Genomic DNA, 17,104 nt, shown 5'->3' with positions numbered 1-17,104 from the left:
GAAATAACTTTGATTCATGGTTATGTATTTATCTTTAAACAACTGACAAACCTTAGGGTATCTAAATTATTATCATTTGCTCTATGCTTCTGTAGTTTTTTGCAAAAGAATCCAAATAGCTGCTTTCTTAGTCTTAACAGTCTATAAAATATGCATCATTTTGCGGGAAAAATTAGCAAATGCCAACTGTATTTGATTTTGGATGAACTTCTGCTAAAAATGGTTAACAATAATATCATTTGAACCAATTGTGTTTTGAAATGAATTAGTGCTAACTTTAAACAGAAAAGGAAAGTGCTTGTTTTATGGGAGATTTTATAGTACAGTAACAATAGAAAATATATCAGTTCTGATTTAGTCTTTATCAAATAATTAAAAGGCATAATGGTAAATTTGTTCCTTTGAACTGTGTGTCTGCATACATCTACTTTTGCAGATAAAGATTTTACTTTAATTCTTTTTCTTAATAAGGGGAATAGAATAATATTGTTATTATTTGGTTTGTCCCAAGTAAGAGGGAAGGCCAAGAGAAGTGGCTTACACCAACTAGTATTAATAGTTATTTTGTTTGTATTACATGAAGGCCCAGTCAAGGTTGTGACCCCATTGTGCTGTATGCAGAACAGATATATATTAAGACAGTCCATGCTCAGAAAAACTTATTTATCGTTAATTATTTATTTATTTTTACTTTTGTTTACTGTTTTTGTATTTCAATAGCACCTAGAGAGTATGACTGAGATCCCATTGTACTAACACATACTGAAAGATATTCCCTGGCCAAATGGTTTTACAGGCTAAACAGACAAAGCAGACAAGGGTAAAAGGAGAAACAAGCACAGAGAAGTGAAGACCTTGCCAAGATCACATAATTGACCGGGCCTATAGAATTCAAGTTGTCTTAATCTGGATCAAGTGGCAGATCCAGTACACCACACTGCTTCCCATTAGTTTCCAGTCTAAATCCACACTTCCCCTCTTACCTACTTCTTCCCTTCCCATTTCCTTTCAGTGTCCCCTCTCCCTTCACTTTTCTGTCCATTTAGCTCATTGATTCCTAACTAGATCCACTCCTGCAAACAAAAATGATTGTATATACATGATTGTAATGGGGTATGCTGGCCCTTTAAGCCTAAGAGGGACTAGAAGACCCTGTCCCAGGGATGTTGGTGTGAGCACAGGTTCCGGGATTGTGCGAAACTGGAAGAGAGGAGATGATCCTGGGGATTTATCAGTATGAAGGAAAGATACCAGGACACTGTTCTTTTAAGAGCCCAGGAGCTGGAGCTCTGTAGTGTAGGGTGATGCAGGGCTTCCCTCTCTGCTGGCAATCAGGAGTAGCTCTTTCTTAGAAGGGGCCTGCTGTCTCAGAACCAGGTGCATGATGACAGAGGAAAAAAGACTAGGCTTCTGCTGGGCAGAATAAAGGCAACATGGTTGGCGGAAGCATCAGAGATCGTTACTAACTCTGGTGGTGGTATGATGGATCTTATGTTTGGAGCACTGAGGACTATCTTGAATTACTTTGGGCTACTGACCTAGTTTCGGGGGAGGGCTGATGATTATCCTGAGAAAGTCTATATGGAACTCCTAAGAGGGTGCACAGGGGGTGCTGTGAAGAACCCTTTGACCATAAGAGGGAGCCATATGAACGGGTCCTCACTACAGTCATTACTCCTGAGGGAATTCTGCGCCACTGCACTCATGCAGAATTCACGTCCCCTGCAGATTTTTTTTTCGTATGCAGAAAATAGATTTTGCCAGACAGGCATTGTTGACCCCCAGCGGCCGCTGTGGCGCCAGAAAAGGGGACAGTCAGCTCCAGGCCAGAGCAGCCAGCCGGGGAGAGGGAGGGGGCAGTGGCTGCATTCCTCATAGCACCCGGCCCACAAGGCCAGGTGAGGAGGCACAGGGTATGGGGGAAGGATGGACAGAGCGGGGCATAGGGGCTGCTGGGGAGTCACATAGACTCCAGTTCAGAAGGGCTAGTCAGGGGGGGCAGACTGGGGCAGGGGGACAGGAGCTAATAGGGTGGCAACACTGAGCCAGGGGCTGAATGGGAGTGTGGGTGCTGGGCCACATGGGGATGGTGGGGGGTGGAAGGTGCAGGGCCACATGGGACAGAGGGGAGAGGGATGCAGGGTCACATGGGGATAGGGGAGAATGGGTGGCTGTGTGGGGATGCAGGAACACTTGGGAAAGGAGTGGAGGGGGTGCAAGGGCACATGGGGAAGGTCCAGATGTGCCTGACTGAATGGGAGAGACTAGGAATTAGCCAGGGTCTGCATGGGACAGGCTCCCCAACTTCCTAACAATCCCTCCCCCACACCAAAAACCTCCTGTTTCATATTTCTCCCCACAACCCTCCAGATTCACTCCCAGGCTCCTTCCCAACAATTTCTTCCCTCTCCCTCAGCTCCTCTATTACCTTGGACTTCCCCAAGCCTTTGCACTGCTTCTGATGGGTGCTGGAAATATGTTTATCTTGTAGTTTAAATGAATTATCACTCAGTTCTGTATTAATATGCTCAGTAAGGAACCTATTTGTTAAAAATCCTTTCCTGAATCTTTTTTTGTTTTGTTACAGACATACTTGTAGACAGGTATTTTGAAATAAATTACCATAATAATTGAAACTGGTGGTGTTATACTGTGTTATTTTGACAAATAAATATACAGATTTTTTTGCAGAATTTTAAAATATTGTGTGCTTAATTTTTTGATTCAGAATTCTCCCAGGAGTAAGTGATGTGTGCCAGCATCATATTGTTTGCTCTGCTTTCGCTCTGAGTTATCGCCCTTTTTCCCCTGAGCCTGTCTTGTCTATTTAGTCTATAAACTCTTTGCGGTAGGGACTATCTGTCACTCTATTTGTACAGTGCCTAGCACAAAGTGGCCGTTTCCTAGTTGGTCATTAGGCATTATTACTTCAGTAAATATTGATTATTATACTAATAATAATAACTACTCTTATGGTTTTTATATTATTCTCCTTAATTTGTAATGCAGTTGTAGAAACTTCAAAATAAAACTTTTTTTTACAATCAGAAATTTTAAAAGAAAACTTTTCTAATAACAAACTGGTATTTCTTTTCTGTGTGTGTGAATCTAGTGAAGCGAACCTTAAAATGGCTCCTTTATTTTTCTTTTACGTCTTTTCTATCATAGGAGAGGACTCCAGAGCTCTAGAAATAAGAGGCCAGATGCTTGGCTGGTGTTTATATTCATAGTTCTACTGAAGTCAATGGAGTTACACCAGTTTACACAAGCTGAGGATCTGGCTGTATTTCTTATCAGCTGCTCTTGGACCCCTGATCAAGGGACCAACAAAAAGCCTAAGCATGACTGTGGTTTCATATTGAACATCACTGCTGCAATGGGATGAATTGTATCAACATTCCTTTTGTAGATGCAACAAAAATCATAACTGTTTTTAAGTTGTGGGTTTCTTCAGGTGGGGGATTAATCAGATGTGAGGGATTTTAATATATCTTGATTTGTTATCCACTAGATTATGCCAATTTTAAAATAGACTAGATTAGACTAAATACATCTACCAAAATGCCTTTCAAATATTTGCCACCTATCTATTGAAAATATGTTTGTTTATTGTTTAAATTAACTGCAGTTTGCTCTCTATTCTTTTCTCCACTGAACTGTAATAAATGTTGGTTACTTGGAGGTAGTTAAATAGAAACTAATAATTGCTTTTCATGATGGAAGGGAATCTGTTTTCTTCCCTTTATATCCAGTAGTTTGCAGCATATTTAACTTGGCTAAACTATCATTCCTCTTAGTATATTTGAACCAGTTGACATTTATATGTACTTTGCCTTTTGCATGTAAATGGAAAAGTTTAATGGCTTTGAATTTCAAATCAAAACATGCAGATTTCTCTTTTGCCTTGCAACATGACAGACTTACTCTCTAAATATTTGCAGACAAGAAAGAGAAATGAAAACTTATGCTGATTTTGACCTAACATTTTCAGAAATATCTTCAGTGCTTGATTAAACATTTAAGCTCTGAAATGGGAAACACGTATCACTTAGTGAGCACAAAATACGGAAACGTGACTAATTGTAAATGCTCATTTTAGAACCTTATCGCTTTTTGGGTTTGTATGCTGCTCTGTGTTCCTTCAGCTGCTAGAGGCTTGAGGCTTAGTAACTCTCCAAGAATATGGCTGCAACCATTTATTCCGATAGTTAATTTTAAATGAATAGATTTATGAGGCTAATAACAGGGAAAAGCTTTATAATTACACAAATCCATTGCCATCCCAGGTATTAGGCTAGATCCACAAAGGGGGCTTTAGACTCAGTACTACAATAACTAATGTTTAGGCATCCTGACCCCAGGTGGCTTTCAAAAGCCCAAGTCAGGCACCCAAGCTCTCTATATGATGCGTTAGGAGAGCTACAAGCCAAAGAATAATATTTATTAAAGCCAATATGCTTGGAGGGGAGCTGCCTACTAAGCTAGCCAGGAGGAAATGCGGCGAAGGGTGTGATCTAATTCCCACCCTCAAAGGGAGTTAGGTGCTTAACGCTAGCCAGGGATAGGTGTCTCCCTCCACTTAGGGTTCACAGACATGAACTCTTGCCTGGATTTAGGTGCCTAAGCCAGGTCAGCCTTTTGATGCTCATGCCTTTATGCCCTACAGAATCATTCTTATTCTCTCTCGTCCTGTGCTTGTAGTGCAGCAACTGGGGCATTCACCTGGGAGGTGGGAGACCTGGGTCAAGTTTCTGCTCCAAATCAGGTAGAATGGGGATTTGAACCCATGTCGCCCACATCCCTGGTGAGTGCTCCAATCACTGGGCTGTTGGGTATAAGGGACCTGCTGCTGCTGGCTGTGTTTTGTGCGAGGTCTGATCCCTCTGTTCTCAGAGGCCATCTACTCGATCAGGCCTGCAGGCAAGATAGGCAGGGCAACACCTAGTTTGAGGATTTGGTCAGGGATTAGGCACTGAGAAGCTCAGTAGCATCAGGATTGAGGCACTTTTGCACGTGGCTACTGGCATAAATTTAGACACCTGGAGAACTTTACCAGAAGAAACCTAGGTGCCTAAGTACGTTAGGCACCTACAGGGTTCAGCAACATCTCAGCAGGTGGTTTGGACGATTTAAATTTTGGACTTAGGTGCCTAAAGTGGCTCCATCTAGAGGTGACGTGTTGGGACAGGGCATGCAGGTTACATGCCTCCCCAGATTTGTTGCTTGGTTTGTACTGAGCATGTTCAGTAACACTGCTGCAGCCGACTGCCCTCACTCTGCCTCCCCACGATGGCAGGCACAGGCCGTCTCTGCCTATATTCCCATATGGATCTAATCCATGGTTGTCTTACTTTTGTATGAAAGAAATCATATTGAAGTGTCAGCTACAAAACCAGCATTTGCCAACACTTACTACACTTAAATAATAAGTGTTGACACTGAGCTCACTGCTGAGTATAACATGAAATCTGAGGAGTCCCTGCCCCAGAGAGCTTACACACTAACCAAAGAAGACACAGGAGACGGTGCTCTGGGATATCCAAGAGGGAATGACACGGTTTATATATGTTGTTGACTGACTTATTTATTTATAACTAGGTTTATATTTGTCCATTTATTATTATTATTGAGTCACTTCTTGTGGTCAACATGGTAGAAGGGAGTCTTTTGAAGGGATAGGAATGAAGACTCATTGGTTGATAGGCAGGCCAGAAAAGAAGGACATTCCATGGATGGCATAGAAAAAGACATGGGTATAGTTATCAAAGAAATGGATAGACGGGTCATCAATATCATTGTGAAGTTACATACGCTGGGATGACATTAAATGAGATTAGATTATAGAGGTATGCAAAGTTGGAGTTGTTTCATACAGTTTTTCTTATTCTGAAAATATGGAAAAATTGTGGTACTGTCTCTCACATGCCACTGTACCGTGTCTGAGCAAAAGCTGCTGTTATCTGTGACTAATAAGTTCATGTCACTAAGTTTGTTCAGAAACAAACTGGTAAATATAATTTTCTGGTGTTTGTGATAATTTTTTCCATTTAATGAGATTTGCAACGTTGTCTAGTAAAGCCCATATTTAAGTCAATTAAAGTGGGAGGAGACAGTGTAAATGTGAGGGACTAGTTGAGAAAAGTATCTGTTGACCAGCATCATGGGCCTCAGATTGAAGTTTTCTAAGTAGTAATGGAAAATAGGCCATATCACACATTACAAAATGATCTTCTTTTTTTTCAGGGTGCTCCTAAACCAATTGCCATTGAGCCTTGTTCTGGAAACAAAGCAGCCGTCCTTACTGTATTTTTATGTCTACCGAGAGGATCATCAGGAGTCCCACCCCCTGGTCAATCAGGTAAGATTCACATCGGTAATCATTAAGACTCTGATCTTGCAAAAGCAGTGTGCCTGGGAAGAATCCTAATTTAATGGACTCAATATTTGAAGTTGGTTTCAGGATGAGGACCAACAGATAATGGGAAGTTTAGTATACTAACTGATGAATTTTCATTATTAGGGTCCCTGTTTAAATTTAATCTAACATCTCAAATGAAATGTATATTTCATACTAGTGAGCATTCCCCACTCAGCAGCTGAGCACATCAGCTTCTTTTCAAATTGCTTTGAACCAAGAGAAATAAAACAATCCTGACAGTACAGAATCTGTTGAGTTTGCTTTGTGTTTCCAGGTAGGACTGTCAACGTCTTTCAGTTAAAATGCTAGCATTTCCCAGAATGCCAGCCAAGTGAATGCAAAGGGTGTGTGTGAGTGTGTATATCTGCTCCATTACTGAGGTGTTCACTTTGGAAATCATCCCAGCTCACTTTAAATTGGCATTTCCATTATCAGGGATTATTTCCCATAGTAATCCACGTCATCTGATTTGTGCCAGATTGTTCTACAAAACTGTTGCATCTATTCTTACAAAATGGCCTTGAACAGAAAATAGTGTGAGTTCCATTAATCTTTTGACTACTAAGTATAATATATATTATATTGTATTTTATATAAAATGGTCATGACAAAAGAGTTAGAAGAGTAATCTGGCACAGATCAAATCAAGTAGATTATTATGGGAGTTGCTGTCAGGTAGTGGAAATGCTGTTTCAAAATTCACTGGGATGGTTTCCAAAATGAATACCCTCCAGAATGAAAAGTAAGCTGTATAGTATGTGCACAAATACTGCTATAAGCTAGACAGTGAGGTTTACGGAGAACTTGTACTCTTAAATAGCCATAACTATATCTTCTTACCTTCAGAAGTCCATTTGAGATTAAAAAGTATTGAATAATGATGATGAGCAAAATTGGTTGCCCAGTGAAGAAATCAGCAGGACTAATAGTCATTTCTTTCTCTTTTGGGCTGATCTGTTATATTAAAGATTCCTTTCTCTCCTTTAGCAGTGGGATGAGGATTTCGTTTTTTCAAATGCTGCTGCTTTTGTGTTGGAATATCTTTTCTGGAAAATTATGTAACTAGGGGTGATACTGTAGCGAATGGTGATCAGGGAGAAGGGTGCCTAGAATATATCTAGTCACATTTTAATAAAATGAAGCAAAGATAATCATGATTTCTGTTTTAAGAAGAAAACAAATAAGACCTTTAATCTATGATAAGAAAAATCAAAATAAAAATCTGAAACCTGAGAATAAGATGTTTCTAAGTTTTTTTGTTTTATTTATATATCCATTTAATGATGTTTATCTCTAGTAAATATAGTTTTTGGTAAATAACTTTTGAACCAACTTTTCTTCACCTTTTGCCATTTCAAAGAATAATCACCATACTGTGCTGTGTTTCACTGGTCACCAAATATAATGTAATTTCCAAAGTAGGAATTAGGTACAAAAGTGTGGGTGCGCCATTTTGAACATTTGACTTTACATGGTTTAGAGTACACCATATTTATGTTTTAACAGTTGAAAAATGGCATTGTCTCCTGCTTCTGCTTTATTTTATTACTTATTTTACCTTCCACTAGCTTCCCAACAAATATTTCAACAATATTCCATTGTTTATTATTAGATTCTTTGTCAGCCTTTTAAAGTTTATAAATCTGTGAAATTTTTAAATCCCTTCAGCAGCTTTCATTTCATTCAGGGTCAAAAGAGAGCAAAACTGCTTGATGTTTGCAACTGTACCAATTCATCCATTAGATTATATTGCTATAATCTTTTTTTCTTAAGTGTAATAAATTTTGGTACTGGTGGACTGCTATCACTGTATGTAATCATGCATAGGGTAGGCAGAAGCTATTATGCAAGTTTCTTGGCATACCTGTAGCTCTGCTAATTCATTTCATTCCTGTCCTGCAGCAGTACCTGCTGTTTCATTCTTGGGCTTCCTGGGAGCAATACAGCCAACTGTGCCAAGCTGTTTGAAATTATATGGAGCTTTTTGCTGTTAACATATGTTTGTTATGCAGTTGGTTTCCCTTAAGACTTAAGCTAGGTTAAAACAGTGATGTTTAGGTTGAGGGAAATTGTATGTTCAATAATTATACAACGCCAAATAATCTTAGATTACCATATTACTTGTAAAGAGTTCTGGGGAGGCTATATACAACCATTTTAGGATAAAACTGTCACTGAAGTAAATAATTTTTAAAAAATGATAAAATAAGATGACAACATTGGTTCTTATTTTATAACAGGAGAATTTGGGATTTCTTACTTATGAGTATAGAGTTGGAACAGAATCAATAATTTTTCTTTCTGGTCTTACAAATTCCAGTACTCAGAGGTCCTAATTATGCTCCCAGATGTCCAGGCAAAATTCTTATTGAAGTCATTGGAGTTGTAGCCCTGTCTTTGAATGCAGAATTTGGTCCAGAGGCAAAGTTTTGCTCCTTTCCATGTCTCTTGGCAAATGTTTTGCAGTAACGAGAGCCTGTTTTGAAACTTTAAAGATATGATCTAGTATAAATGAAATATTTTTGTGGTATAAGTTACTGACATCACCAGCAGGCAGAAAAACCACTATACACTATATAGCCCAAAGACTATACAAAGCGACAAAAAAAAAACCAACACTCCCACAACTTCCCTGGGAGACACTGTGACCCTCGGCTGGAAGTTCAGTCCACTCAACTCCTTGCAGGAAATTCTCAGAACTTCACAAGAGCAGGCTATCCTCATTATCACATAGAAATGTGCCAAATTATGTGCTGATTTTATGATACTATAAACAAGGACTAGGTTGATACAGCCAAATTCTTTCATGTGTGACTTACAACAAGTTAAATACTTATTTAAAAAAATGATAATCTCTGTCTCCAGTTTATTAATTAAGTCTCACTTTTGAAAAGAAGCCTTTTTCAGTGAAGGAATAATTGCCAGATCTTTAAACTTACTGGGAACTTTGCTAAAAGCCAAGGATGCAGTAATGATTACCATCAGATACATTGACGTACAGGTACAGTAAACCTTACATTTTTCTTGAGAAGTAAGAATGGAACAGGATCCAAATAGTTTTGTTGGCCACACAATTAAAGTAACCTGTTATGGGGTGTTCACCCCACACATGCTCTGAATGGGTTAATATGGGCCAGAATTTTAAATGCTATACTTGGAGGGAAACCAGGGCTTGATTAGCACTAATTGCAGCTCAGATGGGGGAGGAGCTGGGCTAGATGTATAAAGCCAGAAAGTGAGAGCAGGAAGGGGGTCTATAGCCACTCCCTAGATGGAAAGATTGTTGTCGGGTCCAGGAGGAATTCCAGGGAGAGAGTAAGCACCGGGGTCCTGCCCTGAGGGAGTCTCACAAGAGGCCTAAAAGGGCCACAGTGTCAGCAGCCAGAGGAAGGGCACTCTAGATGGGTCAAGAACTAATTCCCAGACCTGGACACAAGGAGGTACACATAGGCTGAGTGGAACCGCTTCTTATAAGCACTAATTAAAAAATAAATTTAGCCTGGATTTGAGGAGAAATGAGAACCAAATCCCTGGTGAGGGATATCATTAAGGTGCAGTTCAAGGAAGATATACTGTGATAGAAATTAATTTCCTAGTATCGGATTTGCTGAACAGATCGTACACCTCCTCTGGCTCCTTAGCTGTGTCTTCTCAGCTGCTTTGTAGTGTAGCATTAAAATTCAGAGGTTCAGACATAATAGCTGCTCTCTGTACAATGCATGCGTACAGTATATCAGAAAAAGAGCTTGTTCTAAAACATAAGGCACATATGTGTCCTCCACATTTTATGATACAGTGGAGGCCAGAGATCATTCACTATTGTTACCATCTCTGATCTTATACTTAAAGTACCTAAACGCTTCATTGTACCAAGGGAGAACTATGAGTGAGGGCAGCTGTATGCACGGTTCTAAAAAGGACTAAATTATACATCAGAAATGGTTAGGGCAGTAAACAAAACAAATCGGACAATAGGAATGTGAGGATAACACATAAACTATTTATTAAAAAAAAAGCCAAAGAGATGAGCAAGTGAAAGACTCAGGGGTTTTCTACACAGTGCAGTGAAGAGAAAATAAATAATGCAGTATGATATTTTTTTAAAAACAAACAAGATTTCAGAGTGGGAAAGTCTAGCGACAAAATATCCAATATTATAGGTGTGGCTGGTAGTAGTGCCTATTAAGCTTGCCTGACACTTCCTATTATAAGAACCTGTTTTCAGTTACTTATAACATTGCCAAACTTTAACCAATTGGGCTGAAGTTTTACGTGCTGTGTGTTTGCCTCAGGCTAGATTTAAAAAAAAAATTTTTTTTTAAATTTCATCCAAAATCATTCCACCATCCTCACAGAGCAACTAACTACGCTCCACCCAATGGCTATGGTGGTAAAGGTGGACTTTTTCTATGATGCTTGCTCCCACCTATTCCAGGTCAGAGTGGGGTGGGCACTGGTACTGAGAGCAAGGAATCTGACTATCCTGTGTTGTTAATGACCTTCCTACTTGGGATCCGATAGAATGGAGGAGGAAGCTGCCTGATTCAAATATGGAGGGGACAAAAGCTAGGCCATGGGGGAAGAAAAACAGTAGGTTGGAACAAGGAGTCTAGTGAGACTGGGACTCAGGGTTGGGGAGAGAATCTAGGAGTGGGTGGACACGGAGATTGTGAAAGGAAGTCAGAGGAAGAGAAGGTTGGAAGGGAGAGGTGGGGGGAAGAAGAGGAGAGACTAGAAACAGTAGAAGGGGAGGCTGGGAATGGACTTGAAGCCAAGGTGTGGGAGGGAAGGCTTGGATTCTTTGAGCAAGAGGACTGGGAGTGGGGAGAGTAGGAAAATAGGGGTGTCACACTGGGAGCCACCAGCTGGAGGTGCGGGACACAGAGAAATCAGATGAGGTAGGTGTGGGGAGACACAGACAACCTTAATTCTGACATTTCCAGTTTTGAATACTTTGCAACCTTAATAATGTTCTTTTAATACAGTTTGTGTGTAATATATAAATACATTGGATGTAAGGGTAGTAAATCAAAGAATAAACCTCCCTTTGCTATTTATAAGGTAACACATATTTGCAGGTGGGACTCAACAATAAAATAAAACATGTTTATTAATGAAAAACTTTAATAAAATAGTTTTAACAGTGGGAGCTCTGGAACCCACCCAAATTTTGGGTTACAAGTAGATATTTTAGTAGCTTTCCTATTGATTGTATAAATGATTCTTTAGCTGATATATATATATTGCAGTGTACTATATGATATGGCATTGAGCATTTATGTAGTGTCACACATGTCCACAATACTTTAAAACCCCCCCGAATAAGACTTAGTATCTAAAGACAATACAGAGGATGGAAGTTAACTTAAGAGTAGCCAGGGAAGGATGATTGGTAATTATTTAGTCGAGGAAAGCTATACTGAGGAAGCTAGTTATAAACAAGGATTTGAAGGACGGGAAGGGAATTAAAATGGGGAATGCTTCTAAGCATAGTGGTAAACATGAAAGAAAGCAAAGCTTAGAAAGTGTGAAGGAAACAATGAATAAAGAGAATTGAGAGGAGAAAGAGGAAATAAGAACGGAAGTGTAAGTGGGAGGAAGATTATATAGTACACTGAAGGTCAGAACAAAAAGCCTTGAATATGATGCTTTCCCTTGCCAGTTCATTTACTGCCCCCATCAAAATAGTGACTGAGCATCTTACCAGTGTATAAAAGTAGACACACATCTCTCTGTTCTATGTTTTTCTGCTGTTTAGGCACATCTCTATAATATCTGTCATCCTCCTTCCTTAGAGACTTTGTCATTCTCTGTTTTGGGGTTTGTTGGTGGTGGTTTTGTTTATTCTTATGGTATTGATGGAGGGTGAAATCTAACAAGAAGATCTTATGTTTGCAATGTCACATATTATTTGGATAGACTAGAGAAGTAGGAGAAAAAACAAGGAGACACATACATCTAATTGGGAGACTTACTCATGAAGCCTTTATAAAAATTGTGGGAAATGTTACCATATAACACCATTATTCACCAGAAGGAGAGAATTCAAAATGTTAACCATGACATGGTTTGTCCCATGATGCACTGAAAACTCCCACCATTTAATCCACATATTCTGAAATGGCAGTATGCATGTTATAAATCAGGATGAGCTACATTAAACTAAAATGAAAAAATAACCCTGTGGTGAAAGCACTAACCCAGGATGTGGGAGACAGGTTCATATCCCCAATCTGCCTGAGCTAGATCAGGGACTTGAACCTGACTCTTTCACATACTGGGGAAATGCCCTAGCCACTGGACTATAGAGTCATTCTCATTTTTTTGCTGGCCCCATGAATATTTATGTATTTATACAAAGTGAAACAGCTTTAAGAGGTGAGGCTAAGAGATATCCACCTCAGAATACCCTATAGCCCAGTGATAAGGGCAATCACCTGAGAGGTAGGAGACCCGAGTTTAAGTTCCTGCTCTGATTCAAGAAGAGTGGGGAGTTGAACTCAGATCTCCCATATCCTGGGTGCATGTTATGACTACTGGGCTTCTGGGTATCATAGAGGACTTCACTGGCAGTAATTTAGGTGCCTAAAGAATTAGAAAGGGGTTTTGAGGACTAATTTTGGATTTAAGTGTTTACAGATTTAAATACACTGGTGGATCTAGGGCACACATCACCATGGTGCAAATTTGGTAATTCCATTAAAGGATATCGTATCTCAGTTAACACAATACCAATGAAGTGTTCAAAGAAGCTCAAACAAATTTCCTAAGATGTGTGAGAGAGAATCAAAATTACCTGGTTAGGAATTTAGGGTAAGATATGAGTATTAAAATAGTTATTAGAATTGATTAGGAGGTGACTTCAGGTTACGGATATTCAAAAATCAGTATGTTTGTTACAATTAGTTTGTAATGTAAAGAAGTCAAGTATGGAACTCTCTTTTTCAGTTCTTTATAGCTATTTTGCAAATCAGCTCTGTGTATAAGGGTGTGTGGACATTCTGTGCTCATCTATTCTGGAGATCATCTTACTAATAGGGTTCTTTTCTTTTACCTAGTAAGACCTATTTTTAGGTGTAACTATGTTCCTTCACTGTTATTTCTGCCTAGTTCCGTTCCTTTTTTTCTGGATCAAATGAAGGAACAGACTTTGTATATAGTAATGATACTTTGAAGAGACACACATTTGCAAGTGGCAGATGGTGCTGATGCTTATTTAAAAAATATTTATGTTAATACCTAACAACAAAGTGAAACAGGACTTTTCCAATATCAGTAGCAAAAAAAGATTTTTGTAACTCTCAGAGTAAAGTCTTCACATATAAAGCATTGAAATTTCCAGCACATACATTTTATAACTGATGGAGTAGCTGTATATTGATTTTGTTTGGCCTTATTTTTAGAATTTTAGGCAGTTTCTGTTGTAAATGAGTTTTAAAATTGTTCTAGCTACTAGCTAAATTACCTGGATTTCTTTGTATTTCTCAAAGATTTAGCTGGAAAGGAGATAAGCACTCTGATGTGAAGAGCTACATACAGAGTAGCTTGATAAGTGGCAAATAAAAGTTATATACAGCATCACCAGCAGTTTAAAGAAAAAGGCACATGTGGTTGCAATAATACACTGGTATTTCAAATTTTACAGGGATTTGGTTTAATAAGAGGCATATTAATAAAAAACAGTAAGAGAACTTTTACTCATGATCCAAACCAGAACTTTTACTGACCTTCCATAGTCCCAGGACCTGATTTCCCCCCCTCCCCTGCTTTGTACCCTGCTGCATCATTTAGGCCTCAGTCCTGCAAATACTTAGGTACGTACTCAACTTTACCCACATAAGTAGTCTGTCAGTTAAAATTAAGCCCACATGTAGACGTTTCCTTATAACCTGTGTAAAGAGACTACTAACTCAGAATGGTAGCATTTTATGTGTACATGATTACACAAGATATCAGGCAGTAATGGGTCAAGCCCTTATAGTTTTTATATAACCCAAAACAATTAGCGCCAGTACATACAGTGCTTGTATACATACATGGCTTCCTTTTTTCATCTTAGTCCGTATTAAAAATGTTAGTTAGCATCACTGAAACATAAGTGTTTCTCTCTGTATTTTCAGAAAGGAGCTAGTATTTTGTCATTGGGCATGTTAGATTGTCCATCTGTAAGTTAAGCTTCATAGTGTTGCTAAGCACCTAAATGCTCAAGGGCACAACCCTCACATGCAAAAACAAGATTAATGTCCACTCTCTATAATTGGTAGGCTGGCAAGCAAGTTACATTTACAAATACTCACATTTTTCAGTGATCCATTCAACTTTTCTCTAACAAAATTGAAGAAAACTATTCCAACAGGAGAATATAAAAGTAAAATAACATCAAGCTTGCTGCTTCAACTGCAATATAGAACGGTCGCTCATCTAAAGAAATATGTTCAGTTTTTCTTCAGATATCTGTTTAGATTTGTGACTGTAAAAGAAAGTAAATAAAATGCAATGGAGAAAAGGGCACATATTTCTGAAAGAATTATGGAAGATTTAGCTATACAACTCTCATTAAAGTCAGTAGAAATTGCATAGGAACATAGGAATTACCACACTGAATCAGACCTGTGGTCCTTCTAGCCCAATATCCTGTCTCTGACAGTAGCCAGTGTTAGATACTACAATGAAAGGTTCAAGAAACTGAATCTTAGGCAGATATTCCCCCACATTAGGACTCTTCCTAAACCTTTTATTAAGAAATTGGCTTCAGCCCTAAGGTATGAGGTTTAATATCTCATTCCAAAATTTGTCAGTATTATCTATTTTAACTGGAGTTCTTGTTATCTAAATAAATCTCCAGTCCCTTTTTGAATCTTTTAAAGTTCTTGGCCTCAATGACTTCCTGTTGCAATGATTTACAATGATTTGCAGAGTTACCACTGTCAGATCGACTTTTCTGGATCTATTGAGCGATCAGAGAAGACCCACTCAATCGATCCAGAAGTTAATGCTGTAAAACAACCCCTCAAGTGGCATAGCTCTGCGTTGACGGGAACGTGGTTTCTATTGGTGCAGTGCAGTGAAGACACCGCGCAGAAGGGAAGCACGGCAGTCGATGGGAGTTACGCAAGCTACTCTGCATAGCTTGTGTAACTCCCTTTGACTGCTGCCAAATTGCCAGGCAAGTGTAGACCAGGCCTATGAAACTACTCACATGAGTAAGGGCTCTTGATGAGACCTTAAATAGATAACATGCAAAAAGCTGCAGGAAAACATTACACAAACTTTCTTTCTTATTTATCTTATTTCCTCCTTTTTTTTCATATTTAACCTAAATCACACCAACCCACACTTATTTACCCACCATTTAATCCTTTTCTGTATTCAAATAATTGCAACTAATACCTTTAAAAGTCAACATATTTGCCATGGAATCTAACATTTTGCTGCAACCAAGCAAGTGCTCAACATTTTGTTCTTCTCCCATCCTTGCTGGGACCCGCCTACATCTGCAACTTGATCTCCAGATTTCCTCTCGTGGGGAAGTTAGTTGAATTACAGTGCATGCTCCCTGCTCTGTTCCATGGAGCCAGGAAGCAGAAGGGTCACAACCATCCTCCTTTTCTGTTCCTTTCTTTCCTCTTGTGTGGATCTGTTGCTTGTACTCTGACTTTGCTCTCCAGTGGACTCAGAACCAAAATGCACACTGGCTACCGCAATATCTCAAATACTTCAGTACTTCAAAGGAATTGTTGGAGACTAAGCATCCATCTTTACAAAAGAATCTCATAGAATGCTTCAAGCAAAAGCTTATGGTTTTACTAAATGGAAATATTTTAACCATAAAAATCTTCTGACCATCATACCTGGTGTAAAAGTCATCATGCCGCATATGATGAAGGAAACATGGATTTCACCCTGTCTCCCAGATATTGTTAATGCTGCATTGGGGTCTGCTGCTGCCAATCATGTCAAAGCAATTCCCCTCTCCAATGACTCACTCAGTTGATAAATTCATGACATTCAGATATTCAGGAGAAACTGTCTAGAAGAGTTCAGGTGAGTCAGTACAACAAAATGAGACTATAGCTGTGTCCTCTGCTACCCAACTATTAACATTTTTCCAGCATGAGTGAGAAGGATTCGTACATGTGGACCTTCTGTTTTACTGTCCACTCTCAAGATGTGCTACAGGGAAAAATATCTTTAAAGCTTTCCAACTATCATTTCTTGCAGCTTGGTTGGATTGGCATTTCTGTGTTAGTATTTACAATGATGGTGCCTAAGCTATGAAAGAAAAACACATCAACCTTGTATCTAGAATCCAGTCTGTTTCTCCCCAAGGCATTTGGACATATTGTTCCAATCACTGGAAAGCTTATGCAGCAAAAAGGATGCAGATGGAACTGAAAAGGTATTTGATGAGGCTGTAAAAAAGTTATGACTGTTTCTAAAGGTAAGGCTGCCTCTGCACACCTCGTTCACTAGCTTATGTGAAGAGAAGGGCACTCAGTGCCAGCAGTAACTCTTCTGTACCATACCTCACTGGCTAACATGTGGCATAGTTTTGATTCATTTGTTTGAGCTCAGAGAAGAAGAGAGGATTTTACTCAGTGATTGTGGCTTTGACTTTGCTGAATGTTTCACTAATCAATACTGGGTTGCTCTGAATGCTTTTTCTCCGGGGGCGGAATATTGTGA

The 17,104-nt window shown here is 39.1% G+C and overlaps 1 protein-coding gene across 1 annotated transcript in view; it reads left to right on the top strand.

The window, feature by feature from the left end:
- ATRNL1 (attractin like 1) overlaps positions 1–17,104 on the top strand; it is a 944,263-nt gene that overhangs the window by 861,698 nt on the left and 65,461 nt on the right. The window contains exon 28 of the mRNA XM_067537030.1: positions 6,244–6,358. Within this exon, the coding sequence (XP_067393131.1) occupies positions 6,244–6,358 (115 nt within the window). The remainder of the gene's footprint in view (positions 1–6,243; positions 6,359–17,104) is intronic.

The sequence above is a fragment of the Emydura macquarii genome, unplaced genomic scaffold (genome assembly GCF_026122565.2).
Source record: "Emydura macquarii macquarii isolate MOO-44397 ecotype Brisbane River unplaced genomic scaffold, CSIRO-AGI_Emac_v2 contig_3692, whole genome shotgun sequence".
Classification (NCBI taxonomy): domain Eukaryota; kingdom Metazoa; phylum Chordata; order Testudines; family Chelidae; genus Emydura; species Emydura macquarii.
The sequence above is the reverse complement of the archived record's forward strand: the minus strand, read 5'-3'. Positions and strand labels throughout refer to the sequence as shown.